The sequence below is a fragment of the Hesperophylax consimilis genome, chromosome 5 (assembly GCF_061612785.1).
Source record: "Hesperophylax consimilis isolate HC1 chromosome 5, BYU_Hcon_1.0, whole genome shotgun sequence".
NCBI lineage: Eukaryota > Metazoa > Arthropoda > Insecta > Trichoptera > Limnephilidae > Hesperophylax > Hesperophylax consimilis.
Genome location: NC_142840.1, coordinates 36606119 through 36630601, shown reverse-complemented (window position 1 = coordinate 36630601; position 24483 = coordinate 36606119). Strand labels below are relative to the sequence as shown.

General features: G+C 33.2%; 1 protein-coding gene across 2 annotated transcripts in view; it reads right to left on the bottom strand.

Moving 5' to 3' along the window:
• The window catches only part of LOC149423869 (uncharacterized), a 207093-nt gene that overhangs the window by 45262 nt on the left and 137348 nt on the right, over positions 1-24483 (bottom strand). For both annotated transcript variants that reach the window (XM_089631842.1, XM_089631843.1), the window contains exons 5-10: positions 18400-18424; positions 16976-17134; positions 15751-15895; positions 13753-13946; positions 8511-9123; positions 6101-6397 (exon numbers count right to left, since the gene is read on the bottom strand). In XM_089631842.1, the coding sequence (XP_089487968.1) occupies positions 6101-6397; positions 8511-9123; positions 13753-13946; positions 15751-15895; positions 16976-17134; positions 18400-18424 (1433 nt within the window). The remainder of the gene's footprint in view (positions 1-6100; positions 6398-8510; positions 9124-13752; positions 13947-15750; positions 15896-16975; positions 17135-18399; positions 18425-24483) is intronic.

Sequence of the window (24483 nt, the reverse complement as noted above, 5' to 3'; positions counted from 1 at the left end):
GCTAAATGACCCGTCCTTATTATTTTAGAACCACTTTTCAGAGAAATCTGTATCTTTTGATTGTTGATGGTTTTCCTCATTTCAAATATTCCGGCAGTAACATATTAACCCGTTAATTATAAGGAAATCAAATTTGGTCCCAAACATCATATGAATTTTTCCTAATATTTAAAGGGTTAACAACTGTATTTGTCTTTTCTGTGCATAGTAAAAAAGTGCATAATATTGCACTATTTTATCTCTAATAAAAATACTAGTTATGGGTCTGTTTCTGAGTGATTGTAACGTTTCATTAGACACGGATTTGTTTTGAATTTACCTGTAATTTTCAAAATTAGAACTGTTACGTCAAGAATTCAATCCACCGATAAAGTACCTGCCTATAATATTTGAAAATAAAATTATTTTGATTGGTATTTTCAAAATTGGAACTTATTTGTCAAGAATTCAGACAAGGGATAAAGAACCTACCTATAAAGTATTATCTTTTACCAAAAAATACGTTTATTCTATATTAGAAATTTGTACATATTTCTTTTGTTTTAATTTCATAAATGTTAATCTTGATCCGATTGCGAGATTTTACAAGGGTCTGCGCTAATGTTATATGATTTTGAATTGTTAAGTTGTAAGATGTTGGTAATTCGGTTACAGATTATCAATGGTTATCTGAGTATAGATATAATATTATCGCACAGAGAGTGTAAAACCGAAGTAGGTACTGTAAATAAAATTTTAGTTTTTCTTCTTGAACGGCTGCACGGCCTTCTTCATACAAAACTTAAATTTGGATTTGAGGTCAAAATACTTGAAGAAACTGAATAATTATTTTTTAATCAAAAGGTAAAGCAAATATCTAGTACGGATATGCGCTGTTTTTTTTATTTTTGTTTTAAATTATAAAATATAAGCAATTACAAATTTCAATTTTTCATTATGTCAGAGGCAACTTTGAAAATTTTTTGTGAGTTATTGATAATTTAAAAAAAAAACACTTTCTCAATCTAGTCTTTAAATATAATGAAATATAAATTAAAAAATAAAACATCGTAGAAAAGACGTTTTTAGTGTCGTAATTTAAAACTTATATACGACAAATTAAGGACGTAAATCGGTCATAAAAATAGTTTTATTAATTCATACTTTTTATTTTATATTTCATTATATTTGCGTAATAAAAAAGCAAGATTTTTTATTTTTTATTTACCATTAAATCACAAATAATAGCCAAACTTGCCTCTTGACTTGATTTCTTTAACTGTCCATATTTTATAATTTGAAACACAAAAAATAGCACCTAGACCTTTGATTAAAAAAATTATTATTCATATTGGTTGGGTATTTTGGCCTCAATTCTAAATTTTGATTTTGTATGAAAAAGGCCACGTAACCTTTCCCCTTAATAAATTTAACATATTTTCTTGTGATGCAAAAAAGTGTAATTATCTCATACAATTTTTTCACATTTATATCAGAAAAAACACAGATTTATATGGTGCTATTAATTTTAAAGCGCCCTTGACGTAATTTCTCACTAAAATTGCACAATAAAAACAATATTCATTTGTAATAATATAATCATTGATATTATTGCGTAGGTACTTACAAATAATTAATTATATACAAACAATATGCTGATTAATACCAACAACGGGAAAACAGTATGCAATCACAAATCTCGAGAATGACATAAAGGTTAATTAATCTCAATCAACGTTGATTTATTACGACATATTAAGAAAAAATATTATATTTAGAATATTGAAAGTAACATGACTGTAAATTAAATAAATCTTATGAATATATATTTTAAACACATCTCCGAATGTACTATTACCGAGCACACTGCCTTAGAGCACGACAGGAGTTTCCTTACAAATTTCCCTTCAAAAGAATATGAAGCCACCTGCTTGTGTAAATACAAATCGTCGCTTTATTTTCTAAATTAGATTAATAAAATTACCCTTCAACTACTCACCCAGCATTCTTTACCCTTCACAGTGGAGATAACATGACCAGTGCAGTATGGCATTATTGAGTGGGGAGCACTACGGGAATAACAATTCAAAGAATAACAAATAAATATAAGCAATAATTAGTCACCCGAAATATTAATACAAATTGAAAATATCTCCCGAGTAAAAATAAATGCGGCCAACGGGAATTTAACCCGTGCCTTCTGATGTCCGGTCAGGTGCTCTTGTTATTGCTTATAATTATTTCTTATCCTTTATGCTATGCATAAAAACCTTGTCTTATAAACATTAGTTTATCATTAAAAAATAATTCAAAGGATATTTATTAAAATTATCCTTAGGAAACCATGCGACTGCCCAACTATAGAGATATTTCTGAAATTTAATGTACTAACTATCACAGAATTTTATAAAAGAAATATCTTATATCAATTTTTTAAAGAATATTTCATCAATAAAATTCACCCCTTAGATAGCATACACAATCTATTCAAAACAATGGACCTAATAGCCACCCAATGCTAAGAAAGACCACGGATTACCTACTTGTATTTAGGTATGAAATGGTACAATATATTACTTATAGTGATTTGTTTTTGGAGTATGTGTAATCTAGATCCAGATTTCACATCTGCCCTGATGATGGACACTGCAATGCTGTCCGAAACGTTGGCTAAAGAAGGAGGTAGCGCAACACGGCATAATACCCCAAAAACAAATCACTATAATAGTTTTAGCCATGAAAATCTCAAATCATAACCAATATATTATTGTCCAAAAACAAAATTAAGGAAACCGAAACAATTCAAACAGCAAATTAACTCCCTGAAATTGGATAATGATATTTATTAATATACGTTTAATGTTTAACGTTATATGTTTAATATAAGTTTAACATTTACCCGTTATATACTTTTATTTAATCTATGATATCTAGGATTTAACAAAAACTTTGTCTATTGTTAAAATACAAATTTTCATAATTTATTAATTTGAATAGTGTTTTATGTTAATTTGTATGTTGAATTACGTTTGTAGTTGTTTAATAATTCTTTGAGTATTGTTTACACATCGCTTTTTAAGAATTGTTTTATTTTTTTATATACTTACTCCTCCCAAAAAACACGAGCTCCTGGAGCTCACTTTAAGGAAGGAGTAGTAGAATAATTAGGAAAAAAATATTTATTTTGCATACTGTTATAATTTGTAATATTTATAATAAATAAATAAAATAAAAATTAGAAAGAATCAACCCCAGTACAATTTATATGGTTTCATTTTACTACCCCAACCCTGGTAGCCGTTTATATTAGGCAGAAAATATGCTATTTTATTATCATGGTGGACGTATTTATTCTTCCAAGTACCGCGAACATTAGAACGAGGTAACCCCTTCTAAGAATGAATACCTAAAAAAATAAATGTCATCGTGTCGTCACTTATTGCGGTATTACAATTATTTACAAGAATCGATGAAATCTTCTTGTCGTATTAGAAAATCTTTGTCTGTACATTGATCTATGAAATTTTCTTAGAATTGTCGACAAAAAATGTATTAAAAATAAATTATGTACCGAGAAAATGCACCGACGATTATATCAGTACTTAATGACAATCGATTGAAAGGTTTTTTTCGAGATTATTAATATTGAGATACAATCCGCTGATTAAATTCCTCACATACCAAGGCGTGTATAATTATAGAAGATAATAATCAAAACTTCATTATTTAATTGCGAATTAGCCTGTAAAAATTGTTTGAAATTCGAAGAAGATAATTCGAAAAGGTATTCGAAAGATTTATAAACGTTTGCTCATAGAAAGTTAAATTTCCATACATACTAAGGTAATTATATGAAATTCCATTAAGGCGATACACTCGTGTAATATTTTTTGAATCGATAACAATAATCAATAACACTCCTTACGTAGATGGCGATAAGGCTAAAATTTCCGCTTAACACCATTCACCTGTTTTGATTTATGCAAGAAAAAAACATGGCCAAAAAGTGCCTTTTATTTTATTTTGTGGATGTTCAGGCATAAATATTTAAATGTTTTCCGATCATTTTATAAATAACTTAATTTGCTACATTATAAAATAAAACAATAACCGAAAATGGTTTTGTAAGCAGGAGATTTTGAACTTTAAAGCATATTTCATAGGTCTTGTATATTATTTTTTTCTGGGCTTATAAAAAGACTTATCTAAAAAATACTCGATTATTTAAGGCCAAGATGTATTCTACTCACAGTATTTAATTAAAGGATCTGAAACATTTGTAGGCGACAAAATTTTCAAACCAAAAACACATGATTTTGCATTACTACGTAGTGCATCGCCTTAATAGAAAAAAATAGTAAAAGTATGCTCCGAAAATTATTAAAATACATTGTGCTCCATCATTTAACATGTTATAGGTATGAAAAAAATCGCAGTGTATCTTAGGCATCGTCTATATTAAAAGTGTTGTATTCTATTGACTATATTCACAATTTTCGCTTAATTATTATCGTTTTTTTTAATACTAGCGCGCTCCCTCTGACATTCGTATTTACATATATATATCCCTTTTATATATCCCTTTCAAACCTCCTTCTTCTTTTTTTTGAACACTCACTACGGAGTCTTAATACACCGCCTTTAAGTGATTTTATATAGGAGGTCTTTTAAGTTACTTAGGCCAAAAAAACACCATTTTAGAGTGCCTTAAACACCTGTGATTCGGCTTATGGTGTTACATCTTTATCTGGGATTTTTTTTTTAGGACTATAGATAATTATATTAAAGTATGCACATTTGAATGCAGCCCACCATTATAGCATGTGCGATAAAAATTCTGATTAAATGATTGCGGTGCAGTCAAAACTGACAGCATTCGACAATTTTATTAAAAAATGGCAGTGCGTTTTCTGAGAATTCCTCGGCTAGAAATTCTTTGAAGTTGATCGCGTGATTCTTTGCTATAAAATAGCTTCGTTAAAGTTACGTTTATCATGCAGTTTTTTTTTGCGTACGGACATAAGATTTTATTTTTATTTGTATGACCGTACGCAAAAATTCTTCCTGAAATATGCAAGTTTTCGTCAGACTGCCGATATTACTTTGCAAACTGTTTATGTCTAAGCAGTTATGTTTCTGCTGAATGGAATCTATTTTGTGGCTAAAAAAATCGCGATTTTAACTGCTACTTACAAATTTTAATTTACGGATCTCAGGATAAATTCTAAAATTTTTACCTTTAAATTTCTATCTCGATAAAACTATTTTCAACTAGCACCGCAATGTCCAGTATGTACTATGGTGCTTTAATAGATCTGTGAAGGCATACCACGAGTCGGAAAATAGACCAGTCGCAATTTATTTTAGTATAAAAAAAATATATATATACCAAAAATGAGCGCCGAAATTTGTTGAAAGGTAGTAACTATTAGTAATTAATATAAATAATTTTGCCAGTCTCACAACAAACATTATCAGGTGATGTATATAAAAACCTGGGTTGCCGACAATCTTCTATCGACAAATATGTATAACAACATCGACAAATATGTATGTATACACAAATATGGAAATCAAAAATATCCTCTGAAATCATTGGTTTTAAGATTTGTAAGTAGGTACTTAAATACCTATCCACTGAACAAAATAATATATTTTACAACATTTAAAAAAATTCTAAATAAGAAATTATAAAAATTGCCCAAAGAAACGTAACTATCAATGACAATACTTTTTTCAAATATTCTTTCTTGCAATATACAACACGGCTACCATCTTGAGCCGGAAACGCAACGCACAAACAAATTCACAGACAGACGAAATTTTAAACGGTTGAGTTAAAGCAGGGAATCACAACGCTTTGTCAAAGAAGAGTATCCCGGGCTGCGTGGTTTGTTATTTATACAAATCGACAGTTTTATTCCGAGATTGATACTGTCTACATGAAAATTCGAAAAACCTCCCCCATCCCCTTTTCCCACCCCTGAAAGCAGAATGTTGATACTTCTTGGAGAAATATTGCATACTTGACGTTTAAAATAAGAGGAAAATTCAATTACTGTGTACATCTGATTTCTAAAAACTCCGGGGTCTTTAAAAGTATAAAATAAAATTGACTTACCACTCCAGCAAAAATAATGGTAGACCCCGTAGACCTCGGCATCTCCATCTTCTCAGAGGCCACGGAGCTCTCCGTGGAGGCGTTGTCCTTGGCGGGCTCGGCTGACTTGTCCTTCTCCTTGCTCTTCTCAGGGCCGGACGTATTGGTCTGGCTGGCGAACATCCTCCTGTGCGCTTTCTTGAACTCGTCCATCAGCGCGTCGTGCTTCTGCTTCTTATCGTCATCCACGTCCTTCATCATCTTGTTTTTGCGCACCTCTTCGATTTGCGTCACGTTGAAGTTGCTGTTCTTCAAACGCTGGATAAAAAAAACAAAATTGTCAGCAAAAAGGAGAAAACTAGAAACATGGATGACCTCAGCGATGTCATAAAAATATATAAAGAAAAGAGGCCCTAAACCTTATCCTTGAGGTACCCAAGAAACTTTGCGTATTAGAATATTCCGTGTGTTACAAATTGATTTCTGTTTTTACGGAAACTTCTAAAAAAAATTACCATAAGAAAGGAGAAGCACATTAAAATATGTTTTTTAGTAAAATATTTTGATTCATACTATCAAAGGCTTTGGATAAATCTTGTATGAATACTATGAAAGGTCTACAAGGTAATCACTCTCTATGGACCTAGTAATACCATCAGATTCGAAACCATGTTGTTCGGTGGTAAGGTTCTGCGTTTGTTTAAGACATAATACATTTATAAATTAATCATTAAAATAGTTTGGCCGGAACCATCATGAATTGATGACATGAATTAATCATTGAAATAGTTTGTGTCAGTTTTGTCAGCTAAGGGAAATTAAATAATGTGACATATCATCGCAAGAAGTATCACGGTGAAAGGGGTACAGTGAAAGGAGTCTAGTTTAGTTCTCCTAGTTTCGCTACTTTAGTTACCCCTTACTATATAATACATTGCTTGCGTGCTACTTTGGTCCCTTGTTCAGAAGGATCTTGGGGTGGTAATTAGTAGGCATCAGTCGTATTGATATCACCTCAATAACGGGTGCCGATGGTTTTGACATCTTGTTCGCATTACCAGAGACGGCGGGTACGGCCGATACTGATGCTGTAAACGGTTGCTGCAACTCACGATGGCACACAATGTTGATGGTAAAGATCCTGGATTAGACATAGAGTCTTTATCTGCTAGCAAGCGTGTAACTCTCACCCGTGGTACCAATTCGGCTTGCGTGACAAAAGCGGTCTGGAAGAGAGGCAGAGGAGAGCCGGGCCGGGCTAAAGTTGCAGTAGTGGTTGTGGCTGCAGTGGATATGGCTTTAGCATTCTTAGTAGCTGTGTTGGTAGCCGTGGCGCGATGGGGCGGGCCCAAGGTTCTAAAAACCTTGCGAGATCCTTGGAGCTGGCGTAGCTGACTCGTAGCGCTCTCAGTAGTGATTTTTGGAACCGACGCATTCTCGACATCGTGGTTGACCGCGCAGGTACTTTGATTATTGTTTGACGAACCGACGAGTATGATTGACTTGACTTCCTTTAAATCATCTGCAAAACTGTCCATTTTACTGCTCAACACGTTCACAATCTTAGCTAGCAGGCGTAACTCATTTACAAACTCACTGTTGTTCATTTTTTCAATGAATAAAATAAAAATAACTTATACAAAAATAATGAAAAGACGTGCGTCTTGCCGGCGACGTAATACTGAAGTGGAGTTATTATGATACAAAGACTTTATTATTATTAAATCATAACAAGTATTCGAAAATATTTACGGCAAATCGGGATTTGAATAGGGGACATTTTTTTGTTATTCATAAGTTTTTCTAGTGTCTACATATGATTTGATAAATAAAATAATCTTGACGTCGGAAGGCCGCACAACTCCGTCCTGGTAGCATTCCTTGCTTCATCGAGATCCATGTACATATATAATCTTTTATTATTCCGACATTGATCCTCGACACTGACAAAAATATTTGATTAACTTCATCGTACCATATTATTATAATCCTGTTATGTCCAGATTTTTATAAAAATAATAATAAATTTCTATTGTTATATGAAATGAAAGGAAAAGTTTTTTCCAGATTTATTCTGTTTAACGTCACGTAACCGTAAGGAAAATATTAAAAAGTGAATTTGAATCTATGCAGCCCCCTCTATTAGAGAATTCAAAAACCTTCGGTAAATAAAATTACTTGGCAGATCAACAAACGGTGCCATTCATTTTCTTAGTTGGAATTGTTTGCAACAGGTGGCGCTAACTCATGCCACATCATACATTATATTAAAAAGTACGTGTTCTGTAAATGTAAGTGTTTTATGTCAGTTTTTTTGTGATATCAGCCTGCTCCAGTTGGTTATTTTTTTAAATCGTCGATTTGCAAATTTAAACCATAAAACCCACAAAAGCAAGGAAACGGAAATGGAATTTTTGTTGTCAATATTTACCTCTGCTCTTTTTTTAAACTCCTCAGAAATGGCATTGGACAAACTGCTGTTGGTCATCATACTGGTGTTGGTAGTGCTGCTGCTAGTGCTATTACTATGGCTGAGGACGCTTCCACTGGTCGACACCGTTGAGACTTGCGAAACAGCAGAGATAGCAGAAGCCGCCGAAACCTTCCTCAAACCCATTTTGATATCCTCCACAACTTGGCAACTTATATTTGTGACGTTATTATCTGCTCCATAGCTCCTGAATTCTTCTTCACTTCTGTGCACATCGACAACAACAGTCTTTTTGTCGATCATCATGATTGGAGTTGTTGAACGATGACCATTAAGGACTTTGTCACTGTCCACTGTAGATACAACATACCCATTCTGTATCGTTGTTCCCTTTTCTGACAGGTTTATGATGGTCCTGTTTTGCATTGAAGCTTTCTCCCGTTCCGGGGAGGCATTGTTGGTGTAGGGAGATTTTGTCATAGTGTTGCTCTGGCCACCATGGTAGTCTGTAAATTCAGAATCGCTTTCCTTGATGGAGTTCTCCCTATCCCATTCATAGTTTCTGTGCTCCCAAGTGCGCATTTTGTATCTATTTTTATCCAGCTGGCTTAATCTAGAACAAATTTAATACATTATATATTATTACGATTGAAAAATTTGAAATACAAATAAGAATTTTCATATGTTTACAAGAAAAAAGCATCTCCAATTAACACTACCCGATAAAGCACAAAAAATAAAACCTTTTTTATGAAAGCAGCACAAAATTTAGCACACGACATCAGAAAAAAACAAAAAATGCCTGATGCATCTACCAAAGCATATATCAATGACCTGAAGAATACTTTTTGTGCTACTGATAAAAAATTCTTTATAGTATTAGTGTTTATACCTATAAGGTCAGGTACATAATATCCATGTACTAAATTCCTCGCTCAAATTTAAGCGGGCTAAATCATTCGCTCAAGCCTTCATAAGCGGCAGAATAGTTCCTTTTTAGACGCAGAGGCGCTAGCAGTAACACATGTGAAATCTGACATTTGCGCCTTACCGTAATTTACTTAAATTGCCTAATTTTATCAGTATGAACTATAATAGTCATCGAGAAATGAGAAATGTTGGTGTTACTAATTGTTAAATCAATCTAAAATAGTCTGCTATGGTATTACAATGATGATTTGCAGTCAGTTTGTCACAATTTTAGAGTACTCCAGCAAAACTAATAGTATTTAAAATTAGTATCCTCGCAAATGGGGAACGTTAGCAAAAATCAATTCATAAATTACACCCGCCCAAAAAAACACCGGTGTGTTAGCATTTTGAAGCGTAGATGTACCAATCGTCTAGTGGTTTAACAAAGAAAATTAAACGCACGTTCCTCTAATAAAATTATAGACAATACATGTAATTTTGCTGATATCTAGGCTTACGACCTATATAAAGATTATTTTCCAAGACGTGCGAAGCTCGACATTCCAACAAAGCCGAGCTTAAAATCAACCGATATACCGGGCTAATTTAATTCGCCATAACAGCTGATAGTTAGATTATTTGCCGTTTTCGTATACGCCAGGTTTCCTAGCATTTTTGTAAAGGTATATTCTCTAACCGACTTCTAACAAACTTATCTATATCGCACCCCCTCAACTAAATACCTGGATAGTGGACTTTGAATATTTTTTTAAAGCATTCGTTATGTCGTTTGAATTCTGTTAAAAAAGTTTCATTCTAAAATTTGTATTCAGCTAGCTGATCTTATCAAAGTAATTTGTACGTTTTGCACACCTGAATGAAGGTAGGTGAGTCAAGATCAACTTACTTAATAATTATAGGCTTATCTTGGAAGGAATGCACAGTTAGGAATGTAATTATCTCAGTGTTTTATATAAGCTTTTCCAGTCGGGGGCGTTGGCACATTAATGCCTACCACTTCCATTACCCGTGCTCGGTGCACAGATCCAGTGCACTCACTGTACGTGTACACACCACCTAACCAACCTGAATTACAAGTCCTGATTCTGTATTGACAGCGGTGTAGGAACAAACCGGGCCTGGCCACTCTAGTCATCGCCGTAACACGCAATGAAAATTATTATAATTGTACGCTTCAACAGTCCGGTTTGGTAATATTGTTTACCAAATGCTTCCTGATGAGGTGATCCAGGTATTTAGGCAGTTGAGTTAACTATTAGTCCATTTAAGAAATATTCTTAACCAAATGGTGAACAAATAATCGTCATTTAACCCCGTAGTGTAAGCTTGTTCGCTTTTCGGGGCTATGAATCATATTGTTATCTCAATCGTTTCGTCTCCCTTACTGACATGGTTACAAATATGTGTTAGAAAGAGAAAACACCACGCTTTATATTCAAATCTAAAAGTTAACCACGGAAGAATTAAAATGTATACTTCTATTAATCCAAAAGTTCTGACCGCAATTTGAGAAAACTTTATGAAACTTTGTGAATTTTTTATTAATTATTTTTATATGAAACGACAAAAATTGAGGCGGCAGTAATGTTTATACGTAATACATTTTTCTAATAAAATATAATTTTTTTGCAATTAGTAATTTTAGTTCAGTGTTCAAACGAAAAAACGTAAGGTGGGCTATTTTTAAAACATTTTATGTTTGATATCAAATTTTCTAAAATTCTATGTTTATTTCTAATAATAATACTCGTAAAATATAAAACGAAATTCACCACCTTATTGGAATAGTTTAGTTTTCGAATACGTTCACAAATATTACATTTATTTGGATTTTATTAAGAAGCGGAAATACACACTAATTCTCCAACTTAATGACTTGAATTTCTCTGAGAAATATAATGGTAAATATGCCAGAGGCCTTAGGGGTAAAAAATAATTACTTCGTTGACACTACTTTTATTTTTATAAATAACTAACTGACTCATACCCGGCGTTACTCGGGGTTATCCTTAGGAGATCGACATATACCATCGCGGACTTTTCTGTAGGCCTTTTTAAGATATACAATTCCTTAGTACATTATTTTGATGTATCTCATAAGTTTTAGCCAGCATTAGCAATCTAGCGAAAATATATTTTTACGACTTTATTATAAAATATCGACTTTCTATAAATATAACATGCACGTATTATATAATGTAAATCTTGATGATAGTGAAAATCCTATAAAAAATTTATACTATTTAGAGAAGAGATGCTGACCAGGTTTCGCTACAACAGTAGCTTCGTCAGGGCAATATAGTTCAGCAAAAAGTGTATTATACTGCCCTGACGAAGCTACAATTGTAACTAAAACTGATCGGCATTAGTTTTAAAAATTAAAAGTGGTGTTTACAAAGTTATCGTTTTATTTAAAATTATAATGTCGTATGCAAATATAATTTTCAGTATTTAGATTATAATTTAGTTTCCTATTGAAATAGGGTGATCTCTGGCGTCATGAAAATTACACAGATTTGTTTTGGTTAATTTTCAACCGTTGTCAGTACGTTATGAGTGAATAGAGCTTTGAACATACCAATACTGACAAAATATAAATGCCAAAATTTTCCCAAAAGAAAAAAAGATTTCCATAGAAGAGTGCTGACATTCGGGCAAAGGCAGATAGCAACTGCTGATTCTGTGTAACATAATGATACTTATATAAATATGTTCGTAACTCCAGTAGAAAGTCGAGACGTTAAATTTATTTAGATGGAAAATATTTATATCTTTCGGGGCTATGAGAAAAATAAAACCGAAACAATCGTATGTTCACTTTCTCAACATGCAGAATAACTCAATGACACTCCTCAAAACACGATTTGACATTCAAACTTCAACCAAGATGATTGAACTAGTGAAGTAAAGAGTTCTTTTTTCGATTAAAAAGAGCCAAGAATATGTTTAATAAGTCAACAAATAAATAAAATATCTACTATCTGAAAAAGATTTACTAATGAATTTTCTAAATAAAGTTAAAACAAATATATAATTCTGTGGCTTCCTCTAAAAGGGATAATGTTAGTTTTTCGATATATATTTTTTCGCGATTTCTTATCGAAATTGGGTTGTCTTTCGAAATCTAAAAGAACCTTTCGATTTTGAGATTTTTGGGGGCGAATGAAGCCTTTCTAAAATTAGCATTTTCTATGAGGGCCTTGTGAAATGTGAAAACCTGACACTGGCCCTTTTGAAGCAAGCCAAAGAATGATTAAATGGGGAGTATGCATTCACTAATAAGCTCTAAGACCGCAGTGATGATTTAGAAAGCGGTTTATAGAGGCAGAATGCATATTTATATCCAGCAATGGGAAATTACATAGTTATTGGATTCGCAAGATAATTACTGATTCCGGACACTCCTAAGTGGGCATGATGTGTTTGGTCTATTGTCATTTTCTATAGAAGTTTCGTTCCTTAGTAGAAGAACTCGCAACAGCCGGGAGTCGCGCCGAGCACGTGCCTAAAGTATACGGTTGACATTTTCTATTGAAGATTAGTATCTTTGTAGAAAAACTAGCTACAGCCGGGAGTGGCGCCGAGCACGTCAGAGTCTTGCAGGCTAGGGGATCTCTTGAAGACCCTTATTTTTTTCTTACATACCGCAAATAAGTTAATTTGAACATAAACCGTACACGGGAGGCCCCAAGGTTCTTGCGGTGACCCGACTCTCGATCCCACAACAGTTTATTTTTTTAATAATATTGATTACATTTTATGCTTTTGACTGTCCAACTAGGAAGGATTCCCGTTTTAGGACAGTCAATTGATCCATTAACAGTTGATAAACCGTTAATGGACTGTCAGTTGATCCCTGGACAGTTGTTTCTTCGGCCACTTGATCCCCCCAATGGACCGTTTCTGTGATGCTTCCTTCCTGGTAACGTATGCAGAAAAGATATTATACTGTGGTACAACAAATGTCGATATACTTGTAATATCTGCAGGCGTCTTTGAGTGCAAATCCGCTTTAAAATCCGCCGAATATTTTTTCTTACAATAATGCCGTATTCTTGAAGGAGTATGCAGAGAGAAAATACCGCCGAATAACAAAAGACGTAATCAAATGTCCGAGGGATCAACTGTACGGGGATCAACTGTCCGGGGATCGACTGTTGGGGGGATCAACTGTCGGGAGATCAAACGTCATAGAATCGAGTCTTGCATACAATAACAATAATAAAGCAAAAGCGAGGGAACTATATCTATTATATGTATGAATTTAGCATTTCAGGTTGGCAGAAATAATTCATTGATATATATTTACCTATCTTCCAGGTCAAAGGTCTCCTCTTTGACGATCGAGAGGCGCTTGTGATCGGCGCTGGAGGGACTTTGGTCCCCCGTGGCACTGGAGGCCGAGCTGTTGTAGCCGCTGGACTCCCCCGGGAACAGCTCTAGCCCGGCCCCCGTGCGCACCCAAAGGTCCAGCCTTCGGGACTGCTTCATCAGATTAACGGCCTGGAATTAGTAACGATGGTTAATTTTTGGTATGGTCCTGCCGCCGAGAGCTTCTTTGCAAGGGAAAGAGAAACATTTTTCCTTTAACGGAGCCCTCCCTTCTCCCTTGTCCCCCCACCGGGATCAAATCCCCCTTCTCATATATGAATGCTATAGATACACCACCGCCTTTTTTCCTTCCCAGAACTTCCCTTCCCCTTCAAGAAAGGGCGCGTTTTTGTATCATGAACTGTTTGTTTATGTTTTGAGTGTTCCGGTACAAAATATGGGTACCTAAGTGAAAACTTTTATTAATTACCATCAATTTAACATTACCCATTGCAGTGTAGGTACCATTAGAGTATCCTTGAACTACGCCTCTCAATTGATCTAAGCCTAGTAGTTATTAAACCAGGACTTAAGATACAGTTTCATCAGACAGTTGATTGCAGAGGGTTTCTGGACTGTAATCTGGTGTAATTTAGCAACAAACCATGCACTGCATCAATTATACAACTCTTCCTCGAGAAATTGGAAGGTAGGAATTGAAATAGAAGGTAATAATATAAATTTTCAGGTTACAAAAGCTACTAGGGTAAAAAATCGAATGAGAAGGGATGTTTAGTAAGAGAATTTTCTCTTTTAATTAGAGAAAATAATACCGATAATTAAGTAATGTTTTCTGTCTACAACCAATTAATTGACTTAACGTTGCGAAGTCCTGTTTTAACTCGACCGTTTGGCATTCAACTGTTTGTAAATTTGTGTGTGCATTCCGTTTCCGGTTTTTGCTACATCCACTTTGTTATATGACGGCCGGCGTGGTCTAGTGGTATACGCTTTTGACTACAGATCCGAAGGTCGCGGGTTCGAACCCGGCGTGCGCAAATAAATTTTATTTGATTAATTTGTGTTATTTCACAATTAATTAATTAAAAATAATATATAGTATATTTGCGGCACGTTCCAGAGTGGAAGATACTCTCAGTATCGCCCTGGTGTAAGACCACCATTCAGAATTGAAACGTTGCTTGAAATGGCTTTAGCCGTGTTTGGTGACCAGATCTGAATAGCCAGGTACTTCCCCACCTTCCTCTTCCCCATCTCCCTCCCCTCCCCAATACCCTCAGCCTCACAACATACCCCAATTGGGGATGCCATAGTCTCACTGGCTCCAGACGGGAGCAGTTGGGACTCTTGTGCGGTAATACTGTAAAAAAAAAAAAAAAAAATTCAAGCAAGTTTTTTTTCACTAGATGGCTAACTTTGACGCAGTTATTATGGTACCTACCAGCCTAAATAATGTTTGAAAAAAGAATTAGACGAAAAAATAGTGACGTTTCTTTGGACAAATTGATAACTCCTTATTTAAAATTGAAAAAAATGTTACATGAAATATATCTAATATGGTTTACAATTAAGTAGGTGGGTATTTAAAGTAGAGTAAGTGAATACTTAAAAATCTTGTGATTTTAGAAGAAATTTTGGTTTTGATTTATATAATAAGATAAAATTAGAAACGATTTACCTTTTTGTAAGTGAGGTTTTCTGTTCACGAAACTAATAGTAACTAGAAGATAAAAACTCGCTACCTCGGTTTGAAAACGTCAACGATTCTTTTAGAAAATATTAGAGGGCGCCACTTCTGTTTACAACAATCCTAAACTGTACAGCCATCAAGATAATAATAATCACATTGTATATGTACATGTTTTAATGTGATGTTTGATTTGGATTGTTTTTCAGGTTTTTTAAAACCGTAAGTGTTAACCGTAATTATTTATTTTGATGCAATGATTAAATGATGGAAAATTTGTAGACTTACGTCGCTGAACTGTATTTCCCTGAAGTCAATTCCATTGCACTGCATGATCTGGTCACCCGGCCGCAGTCCGGACTCTCGGGCGATCCCGTTCTCCTTGGTGAACTGCACGAAGATACCGGGCTTCCAGTCGGGGCCCTTGCAAATTCTGGAATACAAATTAAAATCATCAGTGGAAATTTTGCATCTGACATTGTTATAGATTTTCGTAGAAGGGAGATAACTCAAAAAATGACAAGTGGCTTTACGCTAGAGCATAAAACTTCGAAACAAGTCGTAAATATGACATTTTATAATGCGACAAATGTTAATTATGTACGGATGATGAGTAATCTATTTTAGTGTCTCCCAACCGTAAGGAGCCAGTGAGACTGGTATCAACAATTGGGGTACCCGAATTCGATTTAGATTTGTCTTATAAATTGCCTAAAGAAATTTCTATATTTACTGCAGAATGCTTGGCAATTGAACAAGCTTTGAGTCAAATCCAGCTTTTCAAAATTCGACGAGCCTTACTGTGCACTGACTCACTAAGAGCGCAGTGTTGAAAATTTCCTCAAATATCCATAAACCAGAAGACTATATTATTTATAATATCAGAAACACCCTTAAATCTTTAAATGAATTAAATTTCGAGACAATATTGGTTTGGGTCCCTGGCCATTTAGGAATTGGGGGTAACGAGAAAGCCGATTCTCTAGCTAAACTTGGAACAATTTCTGGCTCTAATCCTTTAGATTTTAGAATTCCTATCTCTGACGTCATCCCAATTCTTAAATCCAACATGATTCGCTCCTGGGAAGAAAATTGGACTAATACGAAAACCCGAACTGGTGCTTTTTATGCTGGAATACAAAATCATATACCAAGTAAACCTTGGTTCCACGGCAAGAAAAAATCCAAAAGATTTATATCCTGTATCTCGAGAATGAGAATTGGTCATTGCTCCATTGCATCCCATTTGTTTAAAATCCGGGTCCTAGATAGTCCACTCTGCCAGTGCGGCATGGAAAATGAGACTCTTGATCATGTTTTCTTTAATTGTAAAAATCATTCATCTTTCAAAGGCATTTATCGTTTACTTATAAAAATCACCCACCAATCGCCCCTTAGTATTCCTTATTTACTTTCTCTCGAATTATCAGGAACACAAAACTTATCAGTCAACTGAATTCAAACGATTTTCATCCGTCTTTTTTTAAATTAATTAAAAATAGTTGTTACTAACCCGCATCCAAGTTTCGACCTCGAGGGTACCAGGAGTGTAAGCTTCACATCCCTTATTTTATCTCCCTTGACCTGGTGAGGGGGCGGTGAGCGGCGGGGGGCGGCAGGCGAGGGCGGGGACTCCGCCACCAGTCGCCACGTCAGGGGGTCGGTTCCTCTCCTGATCACACAATCAACAAAATAATGGCATTTTAACTGCACTATTATAATGTTCAATTACAGGTTGTTCGTTGCTAATAGGAGAATACAATTATTTACCCAATTAAATGTTTTGGTTTGGCAGGAAATGCACAACTTTTGTCAATTTTCATGTGGATATAAAACGTTAAGCCAAAGAATTTTTTATTTTTTAATTTATTTTTATTTTTTTCTTTATTCATAACAATATATTTGAATACAGTTTTTTACGTGCTTTTCGACTACCACACTAGACACATGTCCGTATTATGGTAGTCGAATTAATTTATAATTCTGAACAATACTCATCCCAAGGATGTTAAAAGATTTTGTGTTATTTATATAGTACAAAATGTGCTATTTGTATATTTGTGTGGCAGAAATAAATAAGTTTTTAGGGAGTAAATTATTAATTGGCATAAATAACACATCAATTTAGTATTTTTTAATTAATTTCATGAATATTGAATATATACTTATTCGTTTCTATATTGTGGTAATGAGACACTAATAACAAATTAGCAAAACAATTACTGAAGCTAAATTAATCTTTATCCGACCGATTTGATCCATGTTAAATGGTTTTAAAATTTCAAAAAACATTTATAATTATTTTAACATTGGACTATTAAGGCGATTCACCACATCGTGTAACATTTGAAATCGTGCCGCTAATAAGAACACTCCTTATGTATATGGGGATAATTAATTTGCCTGTTTAATTAAAGCAAAAAAAAAAGTTTTATTTTATTTCGCAAAGTTCAGTTTTCTAGAGAACTTAATTTGCCACATTATCCAATAAAAGCATTACTGAAAAGGGGTTCCTAAGTAGTAGATTTTGAACTTTAAATCAGTTTTTATAGGCCTGAATTATTTTTTTCCTAGGCTCATAAGAAAGTTGTCTTCTACTAGCAGTATTTAATTAAAAAATCTATTTTTTTTTTAAATTAATAAATTTTCAAAAAAAACATTTGATTTTGCATTAATTTGTAGTGCTTCGCCTTAAACTTGAAAAAATTCTTATTTATTTTATCATACATCTCAAGTATAGATAAAGTTTATAGAATAATATATAAATTGGTTGATTTTATAACGTTGAAAAATATTACTTGATCGATTGAAAAAAACCACAAATAAAAGAACTATTATAAAAACAAATATTTGCAAATTAATGTAGACGAAAAAAAGCGGTTGTGCTATTTTGTGCAGAAAAAAAAATAATAAATAAGTATTTCTAAGATAACTTACTCTTTTACTGGTATCATCCCGACATCTGAAACAAAAAAAGAAAAAGGGAATTCACATTATTATAATGTATAATAAAGAAATATCGATATGAAGTAAGGCGTACGATCGATTATTAATATGAGAGTATGGAATGTATCGGCAGCATCTCCTATCCTCTTCCTATTTTCCTCTTCCTCTCCCCTTCCTTTAACACCAAATTAATTTTAAGATACTAAAACTTCATTTCTAATGATATTTAACATAAGAAACTTTTGTGGCTTGACTTCAGTTAACTTGTATATTTATATCTATCATTGTATATTATATAAAAGCTGTTTGTTTCTTACAAAATAAATAAATAATTAATATGAATTCAATAAGGTTTGTTATAATGTTGGTAACTCCAATGGTTTTTCGCTTGACTCTCCTAATTTACAATTCAAATGACGATAAATTACGTATTTTGTGGGTTTGAGAAGAGTACAATATTGTACAGTGTTCAATATGAATACCTGAATCGGAGTGACCTTTATACATAATAATTTTCCCCTGGCCTCCCAAATTTGATGGAAATCTAATTATGCTAGCATATAATTTTATTAGAATCATTTTTACGAAGCAATTAGCAATTAGTAGATGGCGCAAAGTACCACTAAGAGTCGGTGCATTGATGGTAAACTGAGAAAATAAAAATTAAAAATCGACGAGATTATTCTGCTCTAAGATTTTTACAATATATTTTAGATAATAATGATAAGATTTTAAACATAATTTTTATTTTAGTATCTTTATTTTACGTTCTCATTACTTATACTTTAATTTATTTATTTATTTTTTCATGTTCTCCATGAAACGGTTATACACCAATATATCATGGAGAAGATTACAAATTAAAAGGTTTACACAGGCAGTTTTACTATTTTGTCACATGCGTTATAAGATAGTTACTGAATTGTCTGTAGGTGACATTGAAAATGTCGATGGCTAATGCAGAATCGTTAAGCAGTTGAGTCGCTTTGTTTATTGGCGCGTTCTGATAGGCAGAAGTCCTCGCTTTCGGAGCATATAAGAGTGCATGGGATCTCCCTCGAGTATAATTGTTAGGGACATAAAAGTTAACCTCTTTCAACATAGGCGGATTATGTATTGTACCAGAGATTAACTTAAAAAAGTGTTTTCCTAAAAATATTTTTCTGCGGGCTTCTAATGTATTGAAATCGAGCATTCCTGTTAAGAACAAGGATGGATACAGGAATGGATAGTATGTATATTCCCTCATATACAGGTAACGCATAAACCTTTTTTTTACTTTTTCTATTTCTAAGATATGGTTTTGTTCAGAAGGGGCCCAAATAATGGAACTGTATTCCTATAATATAATATATATGCTTGCACTATCCTCCGAGTACCGCTGGATTAAAACTTAAATAAATATAATAGGCTACGAATCCGAAGGTTGCGGGTTCAAATCCTTCACATTTTTTACTTAAATAAATAAAATTTATAATTTCTATATTTGTGGCACATTTCAACAGGGAGAAAAATGATCCTGTTAAAAAGGTGATAACGAGCCAATTGCCTGATAAAGTATTAGTCATTCAGAATACATCGAGAATACTTGCTATTTTCCTAATCCGCCGTCCTCAAAAAACATTCGCATTTAACTACTTTTTAGGAACTCATTCGACAAAGGCCAGCAATCCGGTTTTTAAAATGAAAACTAATAATTTTACGAGATTTTTAATAAATCAACAGTAGGTATTTTATATCAGTAAGTTTTCTCCGTGAATAAACCAGTTTGGAAACGAAACATTGCTTGAAGTTGCTTTAGATGTGTTTGGTGTTTTTTACTATATTTACTTCTACTTACTTCCCTAACCCACTACATTCAGCCTCACAACAAATAATTGCCTAATTGAAGATGCCATAGTTGCACTTGCTCCAGATGCTTGGGAGCAGTTGGAAATCTTGCGCGGTACCTATACACATTAAAAAAATCTCTGTTAGGATTTGCGGTTCATGTTATGTGTTATTCTTTAAAGCATTCTGAGCTATTTTTATCGCTCTGCTTTTTAAGGGTTTATCAAAAACGATTTTATAGACTGCACCATCATTTAAAAATGTAAGACTGAGAAATATATTAACCAATGCCACAATGATTTTTATGTACAATGCGACAAAATAATGTAATAATAAAAGCATAAATATTAGCAATTTTGGACGTCTTTGAAACAAGTGGCTTTCTTAAACAACTATTCCAACATTGGAATCGTAAGATAGTCATTACTTTGTACAACAAAATAATATCGGAGTGAAAATCGATCCCTGTGTAATGCCAAATATTAAAAAAAAAAAACAGATTACGATGGATTACCGCGTTAGTTTAGTGGTGGCATCAACACCACCAGTGGTTTAGTTAGAGGTCACCCAGTTAACGGATTGTCATGTTATTTGTAATTACTTTTTCTTAGATTTTTTAATTGGTTTTAATATTTGACTTTTGCTAACCATAAAAATGCAAAAACACGTTTTAAATGTTACGTATCCCTGTTGTGTCTAAAAATACGTCACGGTTGGTTGCCCAAGTGATTTGGGCTATTTGCCTTGAAGAGGTGAGACCCTACTCCGACAGGTGGATGATGAATTCAGATAAGAAGCTTGTGGAACGATTTCTTGCGACAGGTATTGCATTTTAGGATATTTTAATGAATTGCCATACGCAAACGATTGAAAAATGCTTTTAATGTTGTTACTGTGTTATTACGGCGTTATTCACTTAGCCAGGCTAAGTATGATTCCGTTTATAATTCATCTGGATATCGTTCTGTCAATAAGATATGATATACAGGGTTTTCCAATAAGAGGTGTTATTTTGATATTCAATCGTAAAATATCAATGGTTTCGTTGCTTGTGTGGCGCGTAGCGCCGTCTTGTTGAAATTAAACGTTATCCAGATCAATACCATCCAATTCCGGCCATAAAAAATCATTAATCATCTCTCGATAGCGCAATCCATTCACCGTAACTGTTGCTCGAGCCTCATTTAAAAAAAAGGAAGGTCCAATGACTCCGCCGGACCATAAACCGCACCAAACAGTCGCACGTTGAAGAAAGAGAGGCTTTTCAACAATAACCCTTGGGTTTTCTAAGCCCCAGATGCGACAATTTTGCTTGTTGACGAAGCCACCGAGGTGGAAATGGGCCTCATCACTCAAGATGATTTGCATTTGATTCACTCAAGTGAATTTTAATAATTTCAATGCCCTGTTGAAGCTTGTATCGTTCTATTTTGATTAATGACGTAGTTTTTAATTGTCAAATGTCAAAAAATGACAGCTTCAAAAGTAACATCTACCGAAATAGCGGGCTATTCAAAATAACACCTCTTATTGGAAAACCCTGTAACTATGTATAAGTATTGAAGACTGTTATAATATATTATCACCATACTTTCTGATCTGTAGGATATGGTCATGCTTTTGGGGGAACAATTCTACCAGTCAAATAACACTTATCGCATTTTCACTCCTTTCCGCTAATGATTTTTAGAGGATCACTACCCCATTTCAACCAAAATAATATATTATTATATTTTATTCAGAACAATAAAGTATGGACTCATATTATTAATGATAAATAATTGAAAATATACGAGTATTAAAGAAGTGCCCATTTACTTCTTTAAGTCTTTTCTTTAATTTATTTATTTTTTCAAATAAATGTATCATTAAATTTAATTCTGTTATTATTAAGTTCTGCAAGTTTTAGTTTAGTTTATTAAATTCGTAATAAATTACATTTAAAAACAAAATAGCGTTCTACGAATTAAACACAAAGACAATCAATAAACTTTTCCTTATTTTTATTCACCGTGCAATGTTTTAATTATTGCTAACGTTGTTTTCTTGTATATTATTAGAATTGTACAAAAATGTAATGCTTTTAATGATGAAATTAGAATATTCCAACTCTTCAAGTGTAATTATGCAAGAAATTATTTTATTGGGAATAATTTGGCACCTGCCCTTTTAATGGACACCGTAATACTGTCCGAAACGTTGGCAAAATGAGGAAGTGCAAAACGGCATAATATTCCAAAAATAAATCATGATAATACTTACTGCCTGGAAAATCAAATCATACCTAAGGAAATTTCCTTCGACTAAGTTAATTGAAATGATCGTTAAATGTTTATATTTAAAATTTTGTCGGTACTATTAAATATCGAAAACTAGCTGATATGTACCCGGCATTACTGGTGGTTATCCTTAAGAGAAGGACAGATATCATCGTGGACTTTTTTGTAGGTTTTTTTAAGATATACAATTCCATGGTACATTATTTTGATGTATATCATAAGGTTTAGCCAGCGTTAGCAATGGAAGCGTCATAAATATTCTTTTACGACTAGCTTACAAAAAATCGACTTTTAAATCGAAAAAATATCTACATGATAGTGAAACCCCTATTAAAATCCGTTTTATAGTTTTGAAGAACTAAGCGCACAAACAGACATACGCGGATAGCTACTTTATTTTATTATTATTAGAGATGGAACTTAGACCATTATTACTTGTTTAAGGAGGTTTATAAAAACAGGAAGAATAGAGCAGGGAGTAACCCTGTACCAGTATGGAACTATTTAAAAAAAATGATTTTTTTAAGGATTTTGTTAAGAGAATATTTGCGAAATAGGATCATCAAAATTTATTTGACTTCTTAAAAACGGGAAACAAAAATAATTAAATGGGCAATGACAGGGAGTTTCCGACAAAGAGTCATTTAACTTTGGCGGTGGTATAGGGTTTCTTACGCCTTTTTATTGTGGCGAACGACGGTCAATGGCTTCAATTCAAGATTAAAATTGTAAGGCAAGTGTTCATTTACAAAATAAGCAAAAAGCGTTTGGTTTAATTACACCTCTCCGGAAAATGTTTTGGCGATAGCGATATATTTGCATAATTTAGTCAGTGAATCACTTAAAAAAATAAGTATAATATTTAGTTAAACAAAAAAAAAGTTTTGTTATATCAAGTTTTCGATTTCCTTGATGTTTTGGCGTTGTCTTTCTTGGAGTTCATAAAACCGAACAATCTTTAATATTTACTTGCACCTGCACGGTAGATATTAATTTAGCATTGAACATGACTTGTCAATTACTAATAATGGCATATTATAATAAATACCTAAAAAGTAAGAAAACAAAAACAATTGTAATTTCTAAGTCACAAAGCTATTCAGCACGAAGTAGTCATAACAAAGAGTCATAACGATTAGATAAAACCTTATTTTTTTTTGCATTAACGAATTCATGTTTTGCGAACCACAGAATTTGTAACCCAGTCATCAAAATTTCTGTTAAAAATCATCTTGTTGATATTCGTATGATTTGTTGTTCACATCGAAAAATTTCATCGTGGCTTCCTGTTCACAGTATTCGGCTTAATCTTGAACCACTCGTGCATATTACGACTAACTGTAAACTTTACTATATTTAATAGTTTTTACGGCTTGTTTCCAAGATTAGCGTTATTTTCGTGGAAAATCAACATAAAAACGTGATGTATTGAACTTTTTTGAGGCAGCACAAATTAAATATTATAAATAAGTTACATTATGTATTGTCACGAAGCATTATTTGTGTTCTTATTTCGTATGCTGGAAGAATTATTTTGTGGATTACATTGCCATTACGTCTTTTAGAGTAACTACTATAAAAGCGACTTTTAAGTAGATACCTAACTACCGATTTTAAAATAGAAATAATAAAAAGTTAAATGAAAAAAATTTAGTTTTTTTTTACAAAAATACACTAATAATGCCTACATATATGTTGCTTCAATAACAAGCGCATATATCAGTATTGGTATGAAAACGTGTTCCGTCGTCCTCATAAAACATTCGCTTTAGACTGATGATAATAAATAATTATCTCGTTTATGAGCAATCTGTTTTTAAATAAATTAAATATTAATAATATTACTAAACATACAAAATAACTTCAATTTAAAATTCAGTTCTGAAAATTGAATTTGATAAAAATAAATCCGAATACATTATTAAAAAAAAAAAAAAAAAAAAAAAAAAAAAAAAACAAATTAAAA